General features: G+C 34.0%; 2 protein-coding genes across 4 annotated transcripts in view; one reads left to right on the plus strand and one right to left on the minus strand.

The window, feature by feature from the left end:
- LOC149779393 (uncharacterized) overlaps nt 1-11,990 on the plus strand; it is a 39,311-nt gene extending 27,321 nt beyond the window's left edge. Inside the window, exons 1-5 of one of the 3 annotated variants that reach the window (XM_089940055.1) lie at nt 3,684-4,354; nt 6,304-6,474; nt 7,546-7,738; nt 9,496-10,111; nt 11,117-11,990. In XM_089940055.1, coding sequence (XP_089796181.1) covers nt 4,015-4,354; nt 6,304-6,474; nt 7,546-7,738; nt 9,496-10,111; nt 11,117-11,329 — 1,533 coding nt within the window. In that variant the 5' untranslated portion in view covers nt 3,684-4,014 and the 3' untranslated portion in view covers nt 11,330-11,990. Of the gene's footprint in view, nt 1-3,683; nt 4,355-6,303; nt 6,475-7,545; nt 7,739-9,495; nt 10,112-11,116 lie in introns of those variants that run through there. The other 2 variants (XM_089940056.1, XM_089940057.1) reach the window with 2 other exon arrangements.
- Nucleotides 11,991-15,506: 3,516 nt separating this feature from the next.
- Nucleotides 15,507-22,164, minus strand: LOC149779394 (uncharacterized). The gene is made up of 6 exons (XM_089938612.1): nt 21,901-22,164; nt 19,814-20,170; nt 18,600-18,985; nt 17,855-17,988; nt 17,239-17,416; nt 15,507-16,084 (listed from the first exon to the last, which is right to left on the minus strand). The coding sequence occupies exons 2-6, from the start codon at nt 20,077-20,079 to the stop codon at nt 15,828-15,830; spliced, it is 1,221 nt and encodes a 406-aa protein (XP_089794738.1). The 5' UTR covers nt 20,080-20,170; nt 21,901-22,164; the 3' UTR covers nt 15,507-15,827.
- Between the last annotated feature and the right edge of the window lie 607 nt (nt 22,165-22,771).

Genomic DNA, 22,771 nt, shown 5'->3' on the forward strand with positions numbered 1-22,771 from the left:
TTATCTATTTCTAATTCTGTTATGCTTCTTCTTCTTCTTCTTCTTCTTCTAATAATAATAATAATAATAATAATAATAATAACAATAATGATGATAATAATGTTATTATTATTATGATTATTATTATTATTATTATTATTATTATTAGTCGTGGTAGCTCCTAACTTTACTATATGTATAGCTGTACTATATGTACACATTATTTTGCTCTACTGTATGTACATCTTATTGTGCTGTACTATATGTACACTTTGTTGTGCTGTACTATATGTACATCTTGTTGTGATGTACTCTATGTACACATTATTGTGCTGTACTATATGTACACCTTGTTGTGCTGTACTATATGTACATCTTGTTGTGCTGTACTATATCTACACCTTATTGTGCTGTACTGTGTGTACACTTTATTGTGCTGTACTGTGTACAATTTATTGTGCTGTACTGTGTGTACACCTTATTGTGCTGTACTATATGTACACCTTATTGTGCTGTACTATATCTGCATCTTATTATGCTGCACTGTATCTACACGTTATTGTGTTGCACTGTATCTACACCTTATTGTGCTGTACTGTATCTACACCTTATTGTGATGTACTGTGTGTACACTTTATTGTGCTGTACTGTATGTGCACCTTATTGTGCTGTACTATATCTACACCTTATTGTGCTGCACTATATCTACATCTTATTATGCTGCACTGTATCTACACGTTATTGTGTTGTACTGTATCTACACCTTATTGTGCTGTAACGTATATACACCTTATTGTGCTGTACTGTATTTACACGAATACTAATCATATTCGAGTTTGTATTAACATTACGAAAGCAAAACATATTTAATTTTACTTTGAATAATCCAGCAGGTAAGTGTGGACATCTGCGCTTCGCAAGCACAAAATGTTATTTGAAATTTTTTACTGAAACTTCATCTGATGTTGTGGGTGAGGGCAACGTTCCCTCTGAGATAATGCTGTTTGGGTAGATTAAGTGTGTTGAGGCAATTTGGATAGTAATTCTTTTCCAATTTTAGCTTTGTACTATATTATGTTTTTTTTTCTTCTTTTTTCTAGCTGGTCAAATTGAGAGTGTAAGGTAAATTTTGATAGTAGTTCCTTTCCAAGTCATAGCTAGGTGGTTTCTGATGGCTGTTGGACTGCTGTTAATTACTTGGGGGGAGGGGGGAACCAGACAGATGCCCCCCCCCCCATTTCCAAAAAACTGAAAAGGTATTTTATGTTTTTGTGTTTCCCCCTCAGATATGTAGTATGTTTTATTTTAAAATAGAATTTTATATAAAAAATTTAGTCTTAGAATTTTTGATGGGCTATTTATGTTTCCTTAGTGTTATCTAAATGGTTGTTCGTCCAAGCCTGGGTTTTTTCACCTTGTTCGAAGTTCCTTCCCTTGTATTTTTTTGTGACCTTTGCTACAGGTCGCCTAGGTCTCAGTATCTGCTATATGTAGTGGTGCTGTATTGTGTGTATGCTATTTTATATATATGTTTGAGACCGCAATTTTAGATTCAGTGTTATTTTTCCCAGTTGTATTTCTTTTCTACTAATTTGGATCTAGGATCCGATGTATTATATTATGTTATATTCGATTAAATAGTTTTGGTTTTTGAATTTTGACGCTGAAACGGTGTACTATTGTTTTTTCCCTTGTTTTTTGTTGGGAATTTTTTTTTTGTTTTAATCTAATTTAATGTGTCGTTCCTCGTGGTAGCTCTAGGAGTATCAATAGGTAGGTTACGCTCGATTCAAGGTCCACACTTCTTTATTTTCATTGTGTTTCTCCTGAGTTGAGTTAGGCCTCCTTTTATTAATTTATCTAAATATTTTATTAGAAAGAATCCAAAATTGTTTATTTTCCGCATGTGGGTTGGTCAAACCATACAGTACGGGAGCTGTATGGTTTTAAGATAGATAAAGAGTAAGTAAAATTTTAAACTATGAATTAGCCCCTGTTTGTGTTTTATGTCTGAGTTTGGTCTGTTTATGTTCTACATGGAGAATTTTTTCAAAACTATTTCATGGGCCTGTCCACTTCGCGTAGCGCCATGTGACTTAGCCCCATGATGTCATAGTCTTTACTTTCCCCATGTAGGTTCCCTGTATCTTTGTATATTGTGTCATTAAGTTTTCTAAGTTAGGTAAGAATTATATATATATATATATATATATATATATATATATATATATATATATATATATATATATATATATATATATATATAAAGAAAAAAAGAATAAAGAAAACCCCCCCAAAAAAAAAACAGTCCAAAAAAGATAGAAAGAAAATCACTTTTTCCCCCTTATACTTCTCTTTATCTCTTTACCACAATTATTTGCCCACAGGCCATCATGGTGTCTACTATGTACTCTGTAATTTTGTATAATTTTTTTTTTAATGAAGTCTCCATCCATGTATAATATATTTGCCTTTTGATATCTCCCCCCCCCCCCTTTGTTTATTTCACTTTCAATTAACATGTTTTCCTGCTCTCGCACTGTATCATTGTGTGTAGTTTACTAAAAGGGGCTTTTTCACACAGTGAACATTTTGGCGATACTCTGACCATGTCACGTCTCACTGCTACCTCTCCTATCAATCATGCATTGTGCATGTATTTGAAGCAGAGGCTTTGTATTTTTAGGGAGCGTAATTTGGTCCAGTGCCCCCATGCTCTTTTCCAGTTAATCTCTATGTTCTCCTGTTCTACTTTACTTTTAGTTTTTCTTTTGTTATTTCCTCTCTAATGTATCTATATGTTAGTTTTCCTCCTGGTCCCATAAACTTTTTATATCCCTATATTTGGTTAGTATTTCTTTGATATGTCTAAATTTTCTTGGTATTTCTAGTTTTTTTTTTACAAGTTTATTATTTTTATAAATGTCCCCCCTGTTTCTCATTGTGAACCCAAACTAGTAGATGTATATTCCATCCCATGGTGATGTTGGTATTGCTTTAATCTTTTTAAATATATTTATAATATTTGCAGTCTTTATCCAAATGGGGTTGGAGAGTGCTAGTCCCCCCTCTCTTGTGCTCTACAGAAAGTTTCCCTCTTGACGTAGTGGGTCTTAAAATCCCATATGTAATTAATAATCTCCTTATCTAGTTTTTCTAAACTTGTATTTTCTATGTCCATATACTTGGTAATAAAATTTATATTCGCGTATATGTACGTTTTGGCCACTTGGGCCCGTTCCATTAGACATAATGGCGTAAGTGCCCATGTGTTCACATTCGTTTCTAATTTCTGTTTCATATTTTTATAGTTTTCTTGTTCTTCTCTTATCCCAAAATAAATGCCCAATGCATTCGCTCTTTCTTTAATTAGGTGTGGTCGTAATCCTGAGTGATTTCCTCTCTAGCTCCCTATTTTCAGTATTTCATTTTTTTCATGATTTATTTATGACCCAGAGGCCTTACCAAATTTTTCAAATTCCTTCTCTAGGTGTTTAAAGGAATTTTGGTCTTTAATAAAGTTCGTACAATCTTCTGCATGCTGTAGCATTTTTATTTCGTATTTTACATTTTTAACTGTAATACCTTCAATCTTCCTATTAAGTCTTATTCTTATACTTAGAATTTCAATTGCTATTACGTATAATAGCATAGATAGCATTCCACATAGTCTGGAGTTATGTTTTCAACAGTCTCGTGATTTAAAAGTGATATTTTAAAAATAACATACGAAAGTGATTAAATATGTTGAATTGGAAATAACACCGTAATATTTAGCATTTCTCACAATTATTCACTCGTTGGTCCAGGAAAAACGCTTTATCCACATGTAATAGCTTCACTACTTGCGATGAATGTGTGATTTTATAACTATTGAAACATTTATCACTTCCAGTTCATTGCCTCTTCAAATCAACACAATTCCATTGCCTGAAATGACAAATGAACACAATCGACTCTTAAGAAAGTTTTGCCATTCTTGATAATGGGGTACTTTTGAATTCCATTTCACTCTGATGATATGTTACCACAAAAATGTATTCTGGCTCAACAGGATTGGTGTCGTTAGTAAACTTTATCATGGAAGAATTGAGAAAGTGTAAAAAGCGTATGTCAAATAGAATGGAAGCAGAGAACATTATAAGGACTCAGGTACGTGGAATTGAGATTTTAATGGAGGACTCCCTGCAGGATGTATCAGTGCCTGTCGAAGTGATTGAGCTACTTGGACAAGCTCGTAGTATCCTTGATAAAACCGATATCAATTCTATGCCAGTCAGCGAAGACCACCGGTACAGGGCGTCGCAAGTCTATACTGGGCATAGGGGCAGACCTCTTTATGACATAAGAAAGGAACAACTACAATTTTTCATCGGTAATTTCTTAACTCAACTGACACACTAATATGCTGTATATTATATTTACATGTTCCATTGTTATCCCCTAACACATAAGCATTGTTTACTGCTTCCAACTTCTTTTTTTTTCTGATGTTCATGCACAATATTTGATAATGCTTCCGTATGCAAGCAAATCATTGAGGTGTCATTTTTAAGCGTTGATAGTTTTCAATATTGTAAGACATGACATTCTTTCTTGAGTATCATTATCTGTCCGTCTGGCTAAATGATTTCGTTATCCTGAATATTATAAGGTATCGGGATTTAAGCTGTTTATGCAACAACACTTAGGAAATGATAAATGGTAAACATCAGTTAGGTAATGCCACTGAGTATATTATTCGCACACCACCCCGTTTGTTTGTACCTCGTTACAAATTTTACAATAAAAAAAGTATCAAGAACATAAAGTAGCACGAAATTAAGTAATTTCATTCACTGATTTATAATTTCTAACTTACAGTTGAGAATAGTTCCCTAACACTGCGGACCTATTGGCATTTCAAATCAAACGTACGCTCTCGATATAAACAAGCGACAGATTGCTCACTGACCTTTTCTGATTTATAGAACGGTCCATTTCATTAAAAATGTCTATGTTTAATATTTCGTGACCAAACTGAGCAAATAAAAAGGACAACTCTTGTATACACGTTAGAGACATGTAACACCAAAAATGTCCGGAATTACTGAAATTATCAAAGACGGTGAACTACATTACCCCGTTGCTTAAAACATAGACTTGCCTATGCAAATATGGCGACTATGTTACTTACAAAACTCCCGTTTGCTTCGAAACGCCAACAAAATGACATTGCATGGCACTCTTTGACAATCAGGTTAGAAATTATGAATTGAATGACTAAGTTTTGTGAATTTTTTTATATCCTTGATGCGTTTTCGTTTTAACATCGGTGTGTGTGTGTGTGTGTTGGCAGGTTTGCAAATAAATGGGAGCATGTACGAATATTTTAGTCCTTAAAGAACCATGTATTGAAATTTAATATATAGTACTGTCAAAGACTTCACATGATATTCTACAATCGATACTTTTACCACCATACATTATAAGAGAAATTGTGTTTTCTTTGGTTTGTTTGCATGATTCTTTATTCCACATGATATATATATATATATATATATATATATATATATATATATATATATATATATATATATAGTCATGTAGTGCATTTTTTCAAAATTAATTGAATTATTTCATAACGCAAAACGTTCCTCAAGTAGAAAGTATAAAAAGATAGGATATTATTAGAAACATATATCCTATGCGTCTCAAAATAACCATTGCTTTTATTTTCGTTTTAATTAAATAATATTTTTATTACCAAATGCTGTAAAACATTATTTTTTTTAAAAAAATCTGTCTGACAGTTTATATTCATATGGTGTTTGCATCACGTTATAAAACATCACATTTGATTGGGCAATCTCAGCGTGCTTTGACCTCGTGTCTTTTTATTGACGTCATCAGTTTTCATGCATCAGAATTACACGCGCAGTTTCAACATTATTATTTTCTTTTACTGTTTGAAACTTCATTCGTTGGGTATTTGGAATACAAGTTAAGTGGCTAAGACTTCAGCGTGTAAGAATAACTATACTATATACCTTATGATGTGTGCACACGTTTGCCCAAGAACTCAGATGATTTTGAACCATCGTGATCGCGCTCGGGCTCAAAACGTCTTCCTGGTGCAAATTTTGTATTATTATACACATATAATTAAAATGTGCCTATAGTGACTGTTAATGCTTTTTATACGCTGAAATTTTGTGTTTTAGACATTACTAACCGATTTATATTCTCTCTATTATATCCACATAACATAAACCTTTATATGGAAAATCTTTCTCGTGCTTTGGAAAATTATTTGTAATCACGTCTGTATTAATTTTTCTACAGAAAATTACTTTACATCAGGAGATATGGCAAGTTTGCTTGGGATAAGCAGGAGAACTGTAGAGCGGAGACTAGCAAACTTCCGCTTGACTCATGGGATACGATTCAGTGATATAAGTGATAATGAGTTAATATCGATGGTGCATTCAATAATCAACAACTTTCCTCGTTCAGGTAAGAGTTCTTTTTCTTCAACTAAATGACTTCTCTGTGTACAGTAAAATAGTTGTAATTTATGTTCATTGATGTGTATATTGTTATATCAGTTTTGAAATTTTTATTGGGGATGGGGATTTGCTTTTCCGCAACTGTTTTTAAAGATCAATTAACGACTCTAACTTTGTAGTGACTCCTGGTCATTTTTCCATACAGCGACTTTGCCCAACATAGCCCAAGCGCCGACTAAAAGATATTTCGGCATGGGGCTCAAACTGTAGATAATAACTGACGTGTGTTAAAAACTCTCATTTTTATTTGCAACAAGAATGGTATTTAAACAGATGAAAACATGATCAGTGCTTTCATAAACTGTGCCGATACCGTTTAACTGCCGGTGATTGTCATAGACTAACAAGTGCAGTTCGATTTGCATGTAAAACGAAATCTTGGAAAGCTTAAAGGCATTTAACTGTCTTGAAAGTATTGGTCCGAAGTTAATCAGAGTCAACAAACAAGCGATCTTGCATACATTTATCCTATCATATTTCAAATTCAGTCCAGTGGCCTGCTACTTCTGCAGCGACCTGAACACTACTAAGCTTGAAAAATACAACAACAAAAGCGTGCTTATAGGTGTGAGTATGATTATTTACACAAGCATTTATCATTAACTCTTAAGGCAAATCTGACAACCCTGAAAGTGTGCAACTTAGGTCATGACTTTAGAGACTTTCAAATTCTGAATAAGTGTGCGCTTCCCAATGTTTGGATAATTTTATATGTTTTAAGAATAGAATAAATATTTGTTTAGAAATACAATTTTAGATAATGAATTATGTTAATTGCCCCAACATTGAAAACCTCATTGCATGGCAAACAAATAGTTTATGTATGCAACTGTCATTCTGTGGAATGAGCTACCGAATCACCTAAGAGACCAATCACATTTTAATTCATTTAGATCCTTAATTATATCCTGGAATGGTACCGACTGTAAATGTTATATATGCAAATAAATAAATAATTTTTTTTTTTTTTTAATGAAATCAATGCTTGTAGTCATGTTTTAAATACATGTTTCTTTAGGTTTAAAGACAATCGAAGATCATCTCATTTCACAAGGTATCCATGTACAAAGAGAGAGAATAAGGAGAGCAGTTAGAACTGTAGATCCGGCTGGACAACAACTGAGGCAGTTACGGTGTATACAGCGAAGGGTTTATTCAGTTCCGTCCCCTCTTGCCTTGTGGCATATGGATGGCAATCACAAACTGATACGGTAGTGTTCCACTCAGTTATATGACATGTGCTAACAATAAAGTTGTGTGTAATCTCTAATTCTCAGTACCCAAAGTTTTGTTAATTTAATTTCCTAGGCTCCGAAATCCTAAAATTAAGACACAGAATTTTACTCCAAATTTTCTATATCTTAGCATCTCCAAGATAAAACCTTCAATTCTAAACACATTTTATTGGAAGGAAAAAAGTTACAGCATAAAAAATTCAATCAGTTCTCTTAAATAGTTCGGACGTATAACATGAAAATTCGGCAAGGACATCATAACATCAGATCAATCAATGGCAGTTAGTTACTTGTTAATGTAAGTATTATTAACGATATTCAATTCATGTTGATCTTGGACGTTGATGGTGATTAGATAAGGGTAAATTTGGTGCTTATTTTCCCGATTTTTACAAGTCTATCATGTTGGAAATGACATATAGTAGTGGGTCAAGTTGATGAAATAACGCATATACAAATAATCTCTCAGACATGTTTTGTTCCTCGTGTGATCTTGTCGTGTTATATGATATTCATATTAATTGCTTAATGTGCGCAGATGATTTGATAATATATGCATCTAAAAGTAATGGCTTGCAAAATGCCGACGGAGACGGTGTCTAACTCTTTAACACTAACACAATTTGAGGTAATATTTCATGAAGTTGGTAAACTTATCAATAATTGGCAATTAAAATAAAATTAATTGTACTGAGGCTAGCAGAACATAATAATTATTTAATGCTCTGGTAAGCTTGAATATTTTTGTCGAAGTAAAAAGTAGCCATCGCAGACAAATACGAAGGTAGGGGGCTAAATTTATAAACTCTATTCATCAACCTATTACAACTTACGATCATGAAATTTGACATAATAGACTCTGATTGATGTAAAGAGGTTAAATGACATGAATGTTTATGACTAACTATTCATTAGGATTTTGACATTTTGTTTTGGACATTAAAACGTTTAGCAGCATCGAGTTAGGGGAGTATTTCCATCTCATATGCAATGTTGAACACATAATGCCGGGTACATCTATCGGAACACCTAAAGGACTCCCTTGCATACAAATGTGCACATGAAAACACAAAACAGTGACACGACTATATAGTGCAAGATTCTAACAAGCTTAATCAGATATTTAGGATTTGAACATGTTTGGGAGATAAATATTAATAAGCTTGGAACAGAAACAGCTTCAAACATTGGTACAGTTGAAACTCGCGGTTATCTTACAGTTATTATTCCAAGAGATGCTAAATATTACTCCATTTGTGTAAACAAAGCAGAGGCCGAAAAACATTTTGCCTGCATTGGTTATAAATATAAAGACAAGAGAGAAATATTATTTCATAGTTTTGAGGAAACTGGGTTTGATATTCATATGGACATCAATAAGTTATTTGGTCATTTAGTATTCATGTTTAATTAAGATATGACACCAATAACTATGAATCTTACAAATATCTGAGCAATACAATGTTTAATAAGAATGAATCAAGAATGTGTTGACATTCAGTTGCTTAGCAAACTTTATAGGAACACTTGGAGATTTTCTTCAGTTATAATGCATTTCTTAGCTACTTTCAAATATCTTAATAACGTGAGTTTACATTTAACACTTATGTATGTGGAGTGTAAGGTATGATGGTCGACATTCGAGAGTGAGAGATCAAGCAATGTGTTAGTGATCTACTTTATATTAATAATAAAACGCGCGGTGTTATCATTGTTATATCCATCTCTTGCAGGAAAGCAATTCATTTTCTTGTCTCATATAACGTGGAAAGCGATATACATATATTCTGCAGATGGCGTTTTGTAATACACGGATGCATCGATGGTTTCACAAGACTTATTGTCTACCTAGCTTGCAACTGTGATAATAGAGCTTCAACAGTTTCAAACCATTTCACTGAAGCCGTTTCCAAATGGGGCCTTCCTTCCCGAGTGAGAGGGGACATGGGTGTGGAAAACCGTGAAGTTGCTCAGTACATGCTCTCATACCCTCGTCGGGGCCTTAATAGGGGAAGTTTTCTAACTGGAAAAAGTGTCCATAATTCGAGGATAGAGAGGCTATGGCGTGATGTGTATAATGCTGTGCTTTCTTTATTTTATGAGCTTTTCGTATCATTGGAAGTCAAAGGCTCTTTTGATCCAGATTCGGAGAAATATGTCTTCTGCTTGCATTATGTGTACAGAAATGTGATAAACGACAGACTATTCCAGTTTATGAATTCATGGAACAATCATAAACTGAAAACTGAGAACAACAAGACTCCCTGCCAGCTATTTATACTTGGACTGCAGCGTATATTTAACGAGAATCAAGTAATTGCTAACGAATACTTCGAAGAATTAGATCAGGTGAGAAGCTTGTCTCATTTTAAGCAATGTGGCCTATTGTTAAAGAAAAAAAAACAGAAAGACTGAAGAGATTTGAAACTGGGCACTATACAATCTGCACGTTCCTTAAAATACCTACCATTATTTTATCAATGTCTCTGTGTGTGTGTGTGCTTCTAATTAGCAGTGTATTTGATTACCAAAGTCGTAACAAATGACTACAACTTCACAGTGTGCTACTTCGTTAAGTGGAAAGTACCTGTATTTTCGAAATATATTCTATCAAGCTCATAAAACATACCAAATTTACAATCAGCGAAACATTACAATAAGAATATAAAGCAAAATTCCATGCATGCCAATATAAATAGCATTTAAAGGACATCTGATTGTAACATTTCTGCTTTATATAACTTAACAGACAGTATTCGACAAAATTTTTAGAATTTCAGAAAACTGTTTGTCCAATATCGAGGAACAATTTCTTTTAGCACGGAAAACTTTCGGGCCCCGAGTGGCCGAGTGGTCTAAAGCGCTCTTCGTTACGGATCACTGCCATCTCACCTCTGTCTGCGGCGGTTCGAGTCTAAGATTCAGCCAATGTGGGCATGTGAGAAAGCTTGCCAGTAGCTCCTCGTGGGTCGGTGGTTCTTTCCGGGGTTTTCCGGGTTCTTCCTCCACCATTAATACTGGCCGCCATGTATAGCCTATCGTGCTGAAAAATGGCGTTAAACCCCACAACAACAACAACAACACGGAAAACTTTCATGAGTTTACCATGCAGAGACCAAATTACAAATTTGTTTATTGCCGGTTCTGCAAGACAGTATATGCTATTCTCTTAGCCTAACATTTGTTGGTGATATTTGGAAGTTAGAACTGAGCCACCGTAGCTCATTCTCTTAAACGAATTCATTTCTTAAGAGCCAAACTTAATTGTGTCTTTGAATCAGTTTTTTTTAACTATAAAAAATGAATGAATACATTGCAGACAAAATTATTATTAGTATTATTTTCTTCATTTAGGACGCTCTACCAGAGTATGGAATGGATTTAGATGCACCGTTACCTGAGCCAAGTGATGAAGACAATATCGACGTGCCATCAATAGAGCTACTTAATGAGGAACAGTTGCATTCTTTCAATGCCAAAATGCGCGGAATTCACGTAGCTGACCTTTCTGACATTGAACCATATTTGCATGCTTTAGATTCTGTAGATGAGGTTTTGGAAGTTTGAAGTCGATAATTCATGTACTCTACTACATTTCCGTTGATTATATGGGGCGATTTTACTTTCTGCAATTGCTCAAAGCAGTATCTTGTCATCAGTGACAACTTTTTTTCATTCCTCCATTTGTAATTAAATTCATCTTAACTCCCTATTTGTAAGATTACAAATGTATTAATAACATAATCTTTGTTCGTTATTAAATAGACTGTGATCCAATACAGTTCTATGTTTAAAATAATAAATGAATAACTTGCGCAAGACTTCGTCAACTGAAATCTGAGTATCAAATCTACTCCTAATAGGTATGTCCGACTGTACTAAAATCTAATTAATAGTGTTGATAGTTTTTGTATTATAAAGATCCAATAAGCGGTAATAGAACATGCTTTTGATTTAATTCAACTGAAATCTCCGCAGAGTACGCATCTTACCTGTATTTATTCGTATTTATACAAATTCTGTCAGTATTATCAAGCATTTTTCTGTGTAATTCAGGGATGGCACTTTCCGTTCTGTTTGGTGTATATTTGTAATCCTCCATGATTGATTCTATGTACCCTGATTTTTGTCTAAGTTAATTTCAGTCAATGAAAATGTCACTTAAGCCGAGTGGAAGCAGTACTTTAATAAATAAATACAAATTAAATAATGTATTTATCAACTGAAAGTTGTGTTCTAGTTCTATCTTTTAGTTTCTTTTAAGTGTAATCATCATAAATGTAATGTGTCCTCTTGTAACTAAACGTAAAATGCGTCAATCTTTCTTAGCAGCTATGTCCTCGCGCGTTTCTCCGAGAACCTAATTAAGTGCCGACCGTGTTTTGATAACTGACTTGTGGTGCATTGAACGAAAAGCTGGCCTCCTTTGTATTATCACGTTAATTATGTCTTTTGAATCAAATAAAAAAGGTCGAATAAAAGAAAAGTTAAAAGGCACAAAAATCTTATAAACTTAAAATCTAGTGATCCCGGTCGTATATCGTGTGAACTCGCTTCATTTGAATAATCGAACACTGTTATAAATGTTATCGTGTATGTAACATAAACTACCTTAAATTAACAGACTCTTTCATAACTGTTATCAAAGATAGCAATGCAGCCAAGCGAAATGAATACTTCGTAAAATAAAGAGCTTGTTTTCACAGATACAGACCATTGTGGGCAAGCGAGTTTCAGAGAATTTTTGAACTGGCACTTAGAGATATCCTCAAGGATGATAAGAAGTTTCATTAATACTTCCAATGAAATCACGACATCAATATTGTACTAATTGAACAATACAAAAAATGAGTTTGGACATAGAAGATCGTTTCACGAAATAAATGTCGCGTTTTTTTATTTTGTTTTTTAAAAAAGGATTCTTGTTTGGGGGTATATCAACATTTAGTCTAGTTCCCTGCTCTGTGGACTCCCGATTTGGCAGGATACTATTAAATACCACTATGGGAATTAGACTCATCAATAAAATAAAATGCATTGACGTGTTACACAGATTTTTCACGTGATGGTTGTTGAAACCAGCTGGAACGATCTTTTACAAGTTGGACATTTTGAAAATAAATGTTATGTATACAAAATAACGAACAACTTCATTAGAAAAAGCGCGTTATTAAAAATTTTTATCGACGTGATTGTAAAATGAGGATTTAGTCAGTAAACAGCCCAATTCCCTAACGCTTCCCCACTCCCTCGGTTTTCTCGATGTCAAAGCGAAGTTTCAACAATTTTTGGAGGTACCTCGGTAACTCGCGCCCTCGCTTATAATGCGGTCTATGTTTGTGGACTCTGTTGTGTACGAGTTATCGAGTTATATATATATATATATATATATATATATATATATATATATATATATATATATATATATATATATATATATATATATATATATATTGCTATGTCCGTCTCACATTAAATTATACCTATATTGTTACGTATATATTGTTTTTTTCCTTTTTGGTGCATTACTTAAGATTGCATTGAAGGTACATTAATATGTGCTGACTCATTTCAAAATCAATCTTAATAATGGACCTGTTTACAAGTTTGGGGTAATTTCACATTTGATGATTAAGCCTGATGAGCTCTGTCGCAGTGAGAGGTATTGTGAAACATGTGAAATGGGAGGTGTTGATAGATAGATCTATATCGAGTAGGAAATTAATTCAACGTAGAGCCTTAAAGTGTATACAAGGTATAGGAGTTGAACAATGAATTCATTCCGATTTTTCTTTGTTCTTATTTAATGTTATTCTGCAGATATATTTAATGTTTTGTTTAGATATAATTTGAGAGTTGGATTACTCATCAAAATTACAAAGATCTCATTGACTTTTCACTAAAATATTATTCTGTGATTATTGTTATTATTGTGAATTCATTCAAAAGAGTTCTAGACAATGCCATTGTTATACATTAATAATGTTAGTACATCAGCACATTCAGGATATGGAATTCATATGAAACACCCTATTCTTTTGGACTTGGAGTATAACGTTTAGTATTTGTAACGTTTCCCTCTTAGTAAGACGGGTATTCAATTGGATTTGGCTGGAGTTATCTAGAGGATGACCTCCCTCGATATTATAGCCCGGCGGGAGTGAAAGAAGAATATAATTTCAACAGAGAACTGAGCGAGAATACCTGGAAGAAATAAAGCAAAACGAGCCCCCTTTGACAAGAAAATAACACATTTAATTAGAACAAATTAATAACGTCAATTCCAATTCAAGTTAGATTATATCAATAGAATTTAACAGGCGCGACCAAACTGTATTTATTTCATCATCATAACAAAAGTTGAAAAGAGCGCAATGTCCACGAATGATTTGCATCACCACCTTCCTATCTTGACCGTATATCCACGTCTCCTAGTTCATCCTCGCTAAGCTGTGTGCTTTGACCATTCATGGACTTACTGGTCCTTTTATTCTGACTTCGTCATTCTTTTCCTCAGACTTCTGTCTTCAGACTGTCCAATCTCTATCCCATAAAGATGTTCCTTAAAAGACAAAATTACCCCTAAATTTCTGTATACCCCACTCTCTAGACGTACACAACATTCCCTCACGTTACTCAGAGCATGTTGGCTATCCACACACTGTGTAAATCCTGACTTAGTATGGTAGGACAATGACCTTGCTTCCAGTTGCAGGTCTTAAATTACCACGCGAGCGTCTATCGAATATTGCCGTATTCTTTTACATATGCTACTACATGTTCGATTGATATTGCATGAAATTCACAAATTGTAACTCGCAGCAATCCTTAACCTACAAGATTATTCAAACATTACAAAATCAGATATAATTAGGTAAGTATCGTCCTAACAAACAAAGGAAGTTATTGCAAATAATCCTTTGAAATCCTACATATATGAACATTTGGATCGCATGCAATCAATTCTACCAATGAACTAATAACTGTAAAATTGAAAGGTAAATTGCATAACAATTCGAGCATAAACACTTTCCATGAAAATGAATAAAAATTAAATCGCATAACATCTCTAGCATCAACACTTTCCATGAAATTGAATAAAATAAATTGCACAAAAACTCTAGCATCAACACATTTCCATGAAATTAAATAAACGATACATATATGGAAAACTAATCATAGAAAACACATTTGTATAAACAAACAATCAAACAATAGAATATTACGTGAAACTAAAATTGCGTACCTTGTTGATGTTCTCTTTCAGAACATACGCTTCCGAGCATTAAAACCTGTCTTTCTTTAACAAGACGGTCTCCTGGTCCTTTTCTTGTTGAACAAGGAGAGCAATATTCTCTTTAGGCCTCCTCGGAAGTCTAGACTCCTCTTTCAGCAAATTTCAGACTTATGAATTTTGACTAGGTCGTCACTTTAAAGTCTGATTGCTTCTAAAGTGCACGCCTTAATTTATTCTGCCCAATCGTAGGCAGCGGTCCCTAATTTTTCCCAAAGAAATAATTCCTTTTATCAGGTTTAGACAGGTCGGAATCTGTGAATGACGGTGCGTAACTATTTCCCTTTGAAAAATGATAAGTGGACATAGGTTCCTACCAAGCGGTTAGGGTTGGTAGTTCAAATGTTTACTTAGTAAGGGCCGTGTTAAGATAGCCTGGTCAATTTCACTTAGTTGGAATGCTGCCCCTTTGAAGTTTGCACTGACATGGGCAGAGATGAACGAAGAAAGGTCGAAGTCATCTCTCACAACACTTTTCTGGCTTAAACGCGATAAAATATTAATGACCAATACATTCAACTTTAAAGTTCACTGCAATTCAAACTTCGACACTTCACAGTGTTATTTTCGATTTAATTCATAATACTATAAATTCCTCTTAAAGTTTCATTTCATAACTTATAGAACTAAATTATTTGTAAATTGTCATCATCTCTGTGAAGTTTATGATAAAACAAATATTCAATGCTAGTAAAATCAGACAAATAAATTGCTTTTTTTTTTCCATTCCCTATCTCCAAGCAGATTTTGACTGAGGTGAAAAATGTCAGATTACATTTTTCCGAAGTATTCGTTCAGAAATGCAAAGTCAAAAAAGAAAAATAATGCGGCATCATCTGGTAAATGTCCCAAAGGTAAATAAAGGACATTTATGCAAGTAGAACTTCTAGGAAGCATACTTCCATCATCAAAAGATTCAATCTTGGGTGGCATGTAGTATCCTAAAACTGGTATCTCTGCAGATGCCATCACAAACTGTAATATTTTCTCCAATGTAACTTTGGCTTTCTCCGTTCCTCTTCTACCACCTATAAAAAGCAATAGAATTATATATATATATATATATATATATATATATATATATATATATATATATATATATATATATATATATATATATATGTATGTATTCAAATATATGGTCTTAAACCAAGTGACAGAACAACGCGAAAACCAGCAAGTTTTGTAAAATTTAACAACTAATTTACTTCTCTAGAATACGAAATGAAAATTTAAAAAAGAAAACTTGCAGCATAGTGAAATGGATGCCAAATAGTCATAAATGTTTTATTACAAGGCCAAAGATGTAGACTAATCGGAGTGAATTCCAGTTTTGAATGTGCTGATGTACCAATAGCCGCTCGCTGATATTGAATGCCGTTCACAGTGCGGTGAATACAAAAATAGGGGATGGTGGTTGCGTGCTGAAGAGTGATTCTACTAGCATTCTGTTCAGGAGTAGGTTTCATACAATAAACATAACATCAAGTTTGTTATTTAATAAAATTAAAATGTTGTTTTCATGTGTTAATGCCGAATATATTTCATGTGAAACAAAAAGCAATATATTTTATATTTGAACATGTGAAGCTCGCTGAAATGGAAATGTCACGTTTTTTATACTACACAATGAGATATAACCGGTATTAACACATAGAAAAGGATATATATATATATATATATATATATATATATATATATATATATATATATATATATATATATATATATATATATATCTGTGTTTGTGTGTGTGTTTATCGGTTATGCAAACCTAGCTAGCTGCCACAAAGAAGGACTGAACATATTGTTTTACAATAAGTCGTAGAAATGTGAATGTAAAAGAAGAAAATGTCCACCTCTCTTTAGAGGCTATATAAACCTTTCACATCGAACGTCTCTCAAAATGTGTATGTATTGGAGTCCTAGTAATCATGTTAATCTAACACAACATAGGTACAATGGACTGAACACAGATACAATTTAGACAGTATGGAGTAATTCAGGAGTAAACATGTAATATCATTATGTTAATAATAATCTTTAAGAAACTAGTTCAATTATAACCATGGCACAAACGAAAAACATTTACCACATATTTCATTTTGATAAATGTATATCTATAATCTATGCAATCAGAACGACCTCTTTCTTGTTATCTTTACAGATGTTATATATTTACCTGAAACTTCTTTAAGGTATGCTATGAATTTTTGATATGTACCATCCTTCTTTAATCTTCTGTTAGATCCGATATCTGAGAATACTGGTTTTAGGACATGGATCAATTTTCTCTGTGTCAGAGTTGACCATGCAGAAGGCCTGAAGAGATATTTAATACACGGCTTTCGGCGCATTAACTGAAAAGTAACATTTCAATAAATAAAAAAGTTGTAATCGACCCAAACTATTTCATTGGCAAGGTTGCAATAACAAAATGGACTTTGTACCATAACTTCTATTTGCACATAAGACTTTATTATCAGTTTGATTCTTATCTAGTTATGCGCATCTTCAGTTTACCTCTCAAGAATTGGAAAATATGAGGGTTACTAAATTTATAAAGCTTGATGAGATTAGCTGATATTCACATAATCTAATACATGCTAAGCTTATGCTTTTAAAATAACCTTAACAATGTTTACAATCCTTATTTAATAAACAAGCTATATTGTATATTGTGGTCCCAAAATCACTGCCAAGATTTTTAGTGTATAATGATAACAGGTTACAAGAGTTTTAAAGGTCCGGGTTACAGCTGTAGGTTTGGGAAAGTTTAGATACTCATTTGTGCTTACATCAACAAAACCAAGCCGATTTAAGCCATCTCTAAATTGTGCCTGGACTGGTGTTAAGTTTTGGGACAGGAGCGTTTCCAATTCTTCTTCTGTTAGGAAACATGGTAGAGGCCCGTTCTGCATCAATGACAAACCTAAAAATATTGTTAACAAGAATAGAATGGGTACTTTAGAAAAGTACCAAAGATGACGCGCGTGTGATATTAAATGAAAGATATATTTAAACCAAATGAATCATTTTTCTGTTTCACGCTTATTAACTCCAAAAACGAGGCACAGCCTGTTAAGCAAGAAATGTGGGTCATCACAATCACATCTTACTAGTGTTGAAATACGTGTGACATATAAGTGCACGCCAAAAATAGCAATGTGTTGACCATGCATGCAACAATGTCGTGTAAACTGAAACTGAGGTATAGGAGTTAAAGAATGTCAGAAATATTTTTGCTAAAACAGTTAGGATCGCTTTATATGTCAAGAGAGAGAGAGAGAGAGAGAGAGAGAGTATACTTTCGTTCAATAACAGAATGAAAGACCTATACCATTAATTTACACGACAGACGATTTGCTTTATCGATTGCTTACCAAATTGCAGACCAAAGCTATTTATCACAAAAATTAACATGAAAGCATATTGTGCTCTGCCTAATTTTCACATCGCAAATATGTTGTCCATTGATAGCCGAATTATGACCAGCATAGTAAAAATTAAATCTACAGCAAGTAACGAAAATATAACACTTACCACAAACTAGTCCTGCACCAAAATAGTATTTCCTTTCAAGTCCACCGGAGTCATCTTTCAGTGTGTATGCACCCTCCTCAGCCATTTCAAAAAGTCTCCATTCTTCTTTTATTATCTCTTGCATCATATGAGTGAGGAACTCCTTCCTTGGTCCCCCTAGCTCGGAAGCCTCTTCTCCATAAAATGTCACCTCAAGGGATACCGGAAGGTTGGGCGCTTCCAAGATCTCCTCCATTCCTGTTGCAAACATATTCATCCGCGACACATAGATGGGTTGGGTTTCACCCCCCAGCGGTTCTGTTAATGATATTTGGTCTAATTGTCTTCCAGTCATTACAGATTTTTGAAAATAGCGCAAGACAACTACTGGGTCATGAATGTCCTTGCTGTGGCAACAAAAAAGAGGAAGTCAAGGTACTTAAATTACTAAATTCAGGTGGAATTTTGTAAACTAAGAAGGCGTCAATATATACTGAAACAAGAGAAAAGAAAAGCAACGGAGTCTAATAATGGCATCCGTCCGTCTACGGGAGACGATGGCATAGCTCCAAAGTACGCTTTTGCTTATCCTTCTTTTTTTTTTTTAGAAAAAAAAAGAAAAAAAAAAGAAGGATAAGCAAAAGCGTACTTTGGAGCTATACCATCGTCTCCCGTAGACTAATTCAAAGGGCAAACACTCATTCATGTGCATGTGGCAGTGAGAAATAAAGATATCCACTGTAAACATGTAATTGAAGCCAAGCTATATACATGAATTAATATATTTTACTTGGATAACAAAGCAGAAGATATTCAACAAGATTAACTAGTTAATAGATATATTAGCAATCGGTGCTTATCGGTGTGCGTGTGTTTGTGTTAAACCAGTCTTTAATGTTAAGAAAACAGTTACCTTTTTGCAGATGGAAACATAAACAGGTCACTTGGCACAAAAATACATAGTCCAGCATGTAAAATGAACTAGTTAGAGTTACCTGCATCTTATTATGCATTATTATGACTCATCTAGACAAAAGAATTTCCACTATCTCATATAAAGTAGTGTATCGCTGAAAAGGCACAGATTGGCCTCAAGAAGGAAATTTTGTTTTTCATATACTTTGATCAAAGACTTTTGATCAATTTTTTTCTAAGCATGAATGCATACAGCAACCATACAACGTGACATCTCATAATTGGATCTTTCCGAAAAATATTTTTTTAAAACATCTTACACTTCTTCCAAAATCACAGCCATGTTGTCAACTAAACAAGAAGACCTGTAATTTGTCATTACAGTATGATACAGATCACCAATGTTGGGATGTCCGGTTACATCATTATGACGTTCAGTGTTTCTTGATCCAGCACCATGCTCTTCACTGGTACGTTGTACTATTGCTACTATACCTGCATGCTCGCTAGTCCCTGAGTTGGGAAACATGGCCACGACATTATCCTGTTGTCTGATAGTTGGAACTGTGGGTACATTACTGTACATTGCACCAGTGTTGAGAGGTGGGTCTACGGTACTGGTGTTGTTGTGTGTTGTTACAACACTAGGCTGCTCACTAACGTTAGCTGGATCATCGCTGAAAACACATAAATATATTTACAACATTTGACAAATCAGATGATTATAGATCGATTCAGATTTATGTCGTCCTGTAAGTTTCATAAAAAGCATATGCATTCTACAAGACATATATTTTAGATAAGAACTATACTGTAATAGTTGAAATATATGTAGGACATAACTGGAATGACTATGAAGTGGCATATTTATTAATCAAGGATGATTAAATTCCATCATCAGACTCTGTAACATGCAAGAGGATTGACAATGAAGCAAAACATCGCGTAAAAATCCACCAACAGGACATTTAGTTAGTTTACATGGGTAGTGACCAGTGGACTGAGTAAAGGGGACAATGTATAATGTATGATCAATCTGCACTGGAGCCTCACTTTCTTTTTCACTAAAGTGATGCTCTATTGTGATGCTTAGTGGATTCCATACATTTATATGCAGTCTACTTCCAGTAAATCACATATCAAGTTTGCAGGAACTGTACGAATGTAAATCATGTATCAGTTGTACGTGCAACTATACTATACTCTACACAAATATGAATCATTTTTCAAATTTACAGGGAGTTAGTTACACACTCTACACAAATATGTATCATTTATCAAATGTAGAGGGAGTTAGTTACACACTCTACACAAATATGAATCATTTATCAAATGTAGAGGGAGTTAGTTACACACTCTACACAAATATGAATCATTTAAAGCAAATAATCAAGCATTGAAGGATGGACAGAAGACCGTCACACAAATTGTCTAGTCCTGAGTCAAGTAGATCTAAAACCGAGGTTCAAAGACATACAACTTGCTTGAAAATTTCAATGAAATCTGCATCTTCTCCTGATTTCTGAAAATCATAAAAAATATGTGGTTACGTTTTTAGCAATAACACTCTCAATCCCCAAAATTACGTAAATACTCTGCACACATGATACCATCGCATAAATTTAGTGATCTAAACAACAGGCACTTTCTAACCAAACGAAATGCATACCCTTTGATTCTGTCTAGGTATCAGTAAAGTTTGTAAAAAAATACTCTCAACAGAAAAGCAAAGCAAAACTTCATTTACACAGCACTTCATCTTCGCTAGCCAAGCTTCCGATATGATAATCCTATCTACACCTTGGCGGATCGAACATATATACTGGTGCTTTGTCCTAGCGACATCTATTGGATTTCCTGAACTGCCTCCCATCGTACATAATGCCAAGTAACCAATAGTGTGGTGCATTCTACATTGGCCGAAAATAATGGAGGCAATTGACCTAAAAGGATACTTTGGATGTTTAACCTCGAAAGTATAACTATGTACCAGAGTGAAGCCATTACAGGTGTATTTGAGAGAAAGGAAATTGTGCAAACACGGACTGGGACTAGAAAATTGCTTACTTATCCGTCCATTCTAGCTGTGTGCTCCCCTTGTCCCAATCATGTAGGAACAGTGTTCACATTTGAACAACTTAATTTTATTTGGATGCGGTGGCTTGCCGTTGCATCCAGTGAAATTCATAGACATGAAACACAGAAATATCTGCCCGATACGTCGAGGCGGTGATAGGTTATCATATCGGAACCTTGCCTTGCGAAGATGACAGCCCTTAGAAATTGCACCTTTGTCTAATATACATGAATTGTATATAAACGGAGGTAACATACTGTTGGATTAATGTTAAAGCTTTAACATGAGCAAAATACCTGATACAATTAATTGATAATCAGACTACCTTACCTGACAAGTTTGCATGTGTTCTCTCAGGTCCTTTATAGGTACCATGCTTGAACAAGACAAACACTTTTCTTGCTCTTCAAAAGAGTCTTCTATGTCAATTATAGCGATACTCTTCTGAATCGGCCTGATGTATATGCGACCTGTACCGAACTCCCTAATGTCTTCTGCACTGCATCTTCCGTGACTTACTGTGGTTAAAACTTTTTTGGAGTTACTTTTTAGCGTTAACAGCTCAAAACCACCACACTGATCTCAAGCCGGAAAAGAGCTGGAAAACAGATAATGAATATTACATTTTTTTATTTTCGAGTACGGATAACACTTTTATATCAATGTTCACTTTTAAACTCAATTTTAAGACAATTATGTGATGTGTTTGTTTGGCGTTAGGATTTCAGGAATAAAGATATGGTTAAATTTATTTAAAAGGTAGGTTCAAGCTGGAAATATTGAATGGATGATGTTGAGTGCTGAGAGGAATCGTCATCGAGTATTATATTTCAGTAATTTCTTGAATATCATTCAATTATTTTTACTCAGATAATATTGTTTTGTGAACGTATCTAAAATTTGGTTTATACTTTTACTTGATTTTGACAAGTAAACCGTAGGACATAGCTTGTTCAACCAAATCTTACTTGTCCGCATAAACGTTAAGAAAAACACCTGGTCTTACAAGTACAGTATTAAAACTAATCGCAAAAGGGGATACAGTTAAGTCTATAAATAAAATAGACAATATCTACTGAATCTGTACATTTCAAATTTTACATAGTGTTTCTGAACTTTTATTTTGTGGAATATTTTATTTAAAAATGCAATAGGAGCTTAAAGCATAATTTATGGTCCAACAAATAAAAGCTTCCACCAC

The sequence above is a fragment of the Sinohyriopsis cumingii genome, chromosome 17, assembly GCF_028554795.1.
Source record: "Sinohyriopsis cumingii isolate HCF-2022 chromosome 17, ASM2855479v2, whole genome shotgun sequence".
NCBI classification, from domain to species: domain Eukaryota; kingdom Metazoa; phylum Mollusca; class Bivalvia; order Unionida; family Unionidae; genus Sinohyriopsis; species Sinohyriopsis cumingii.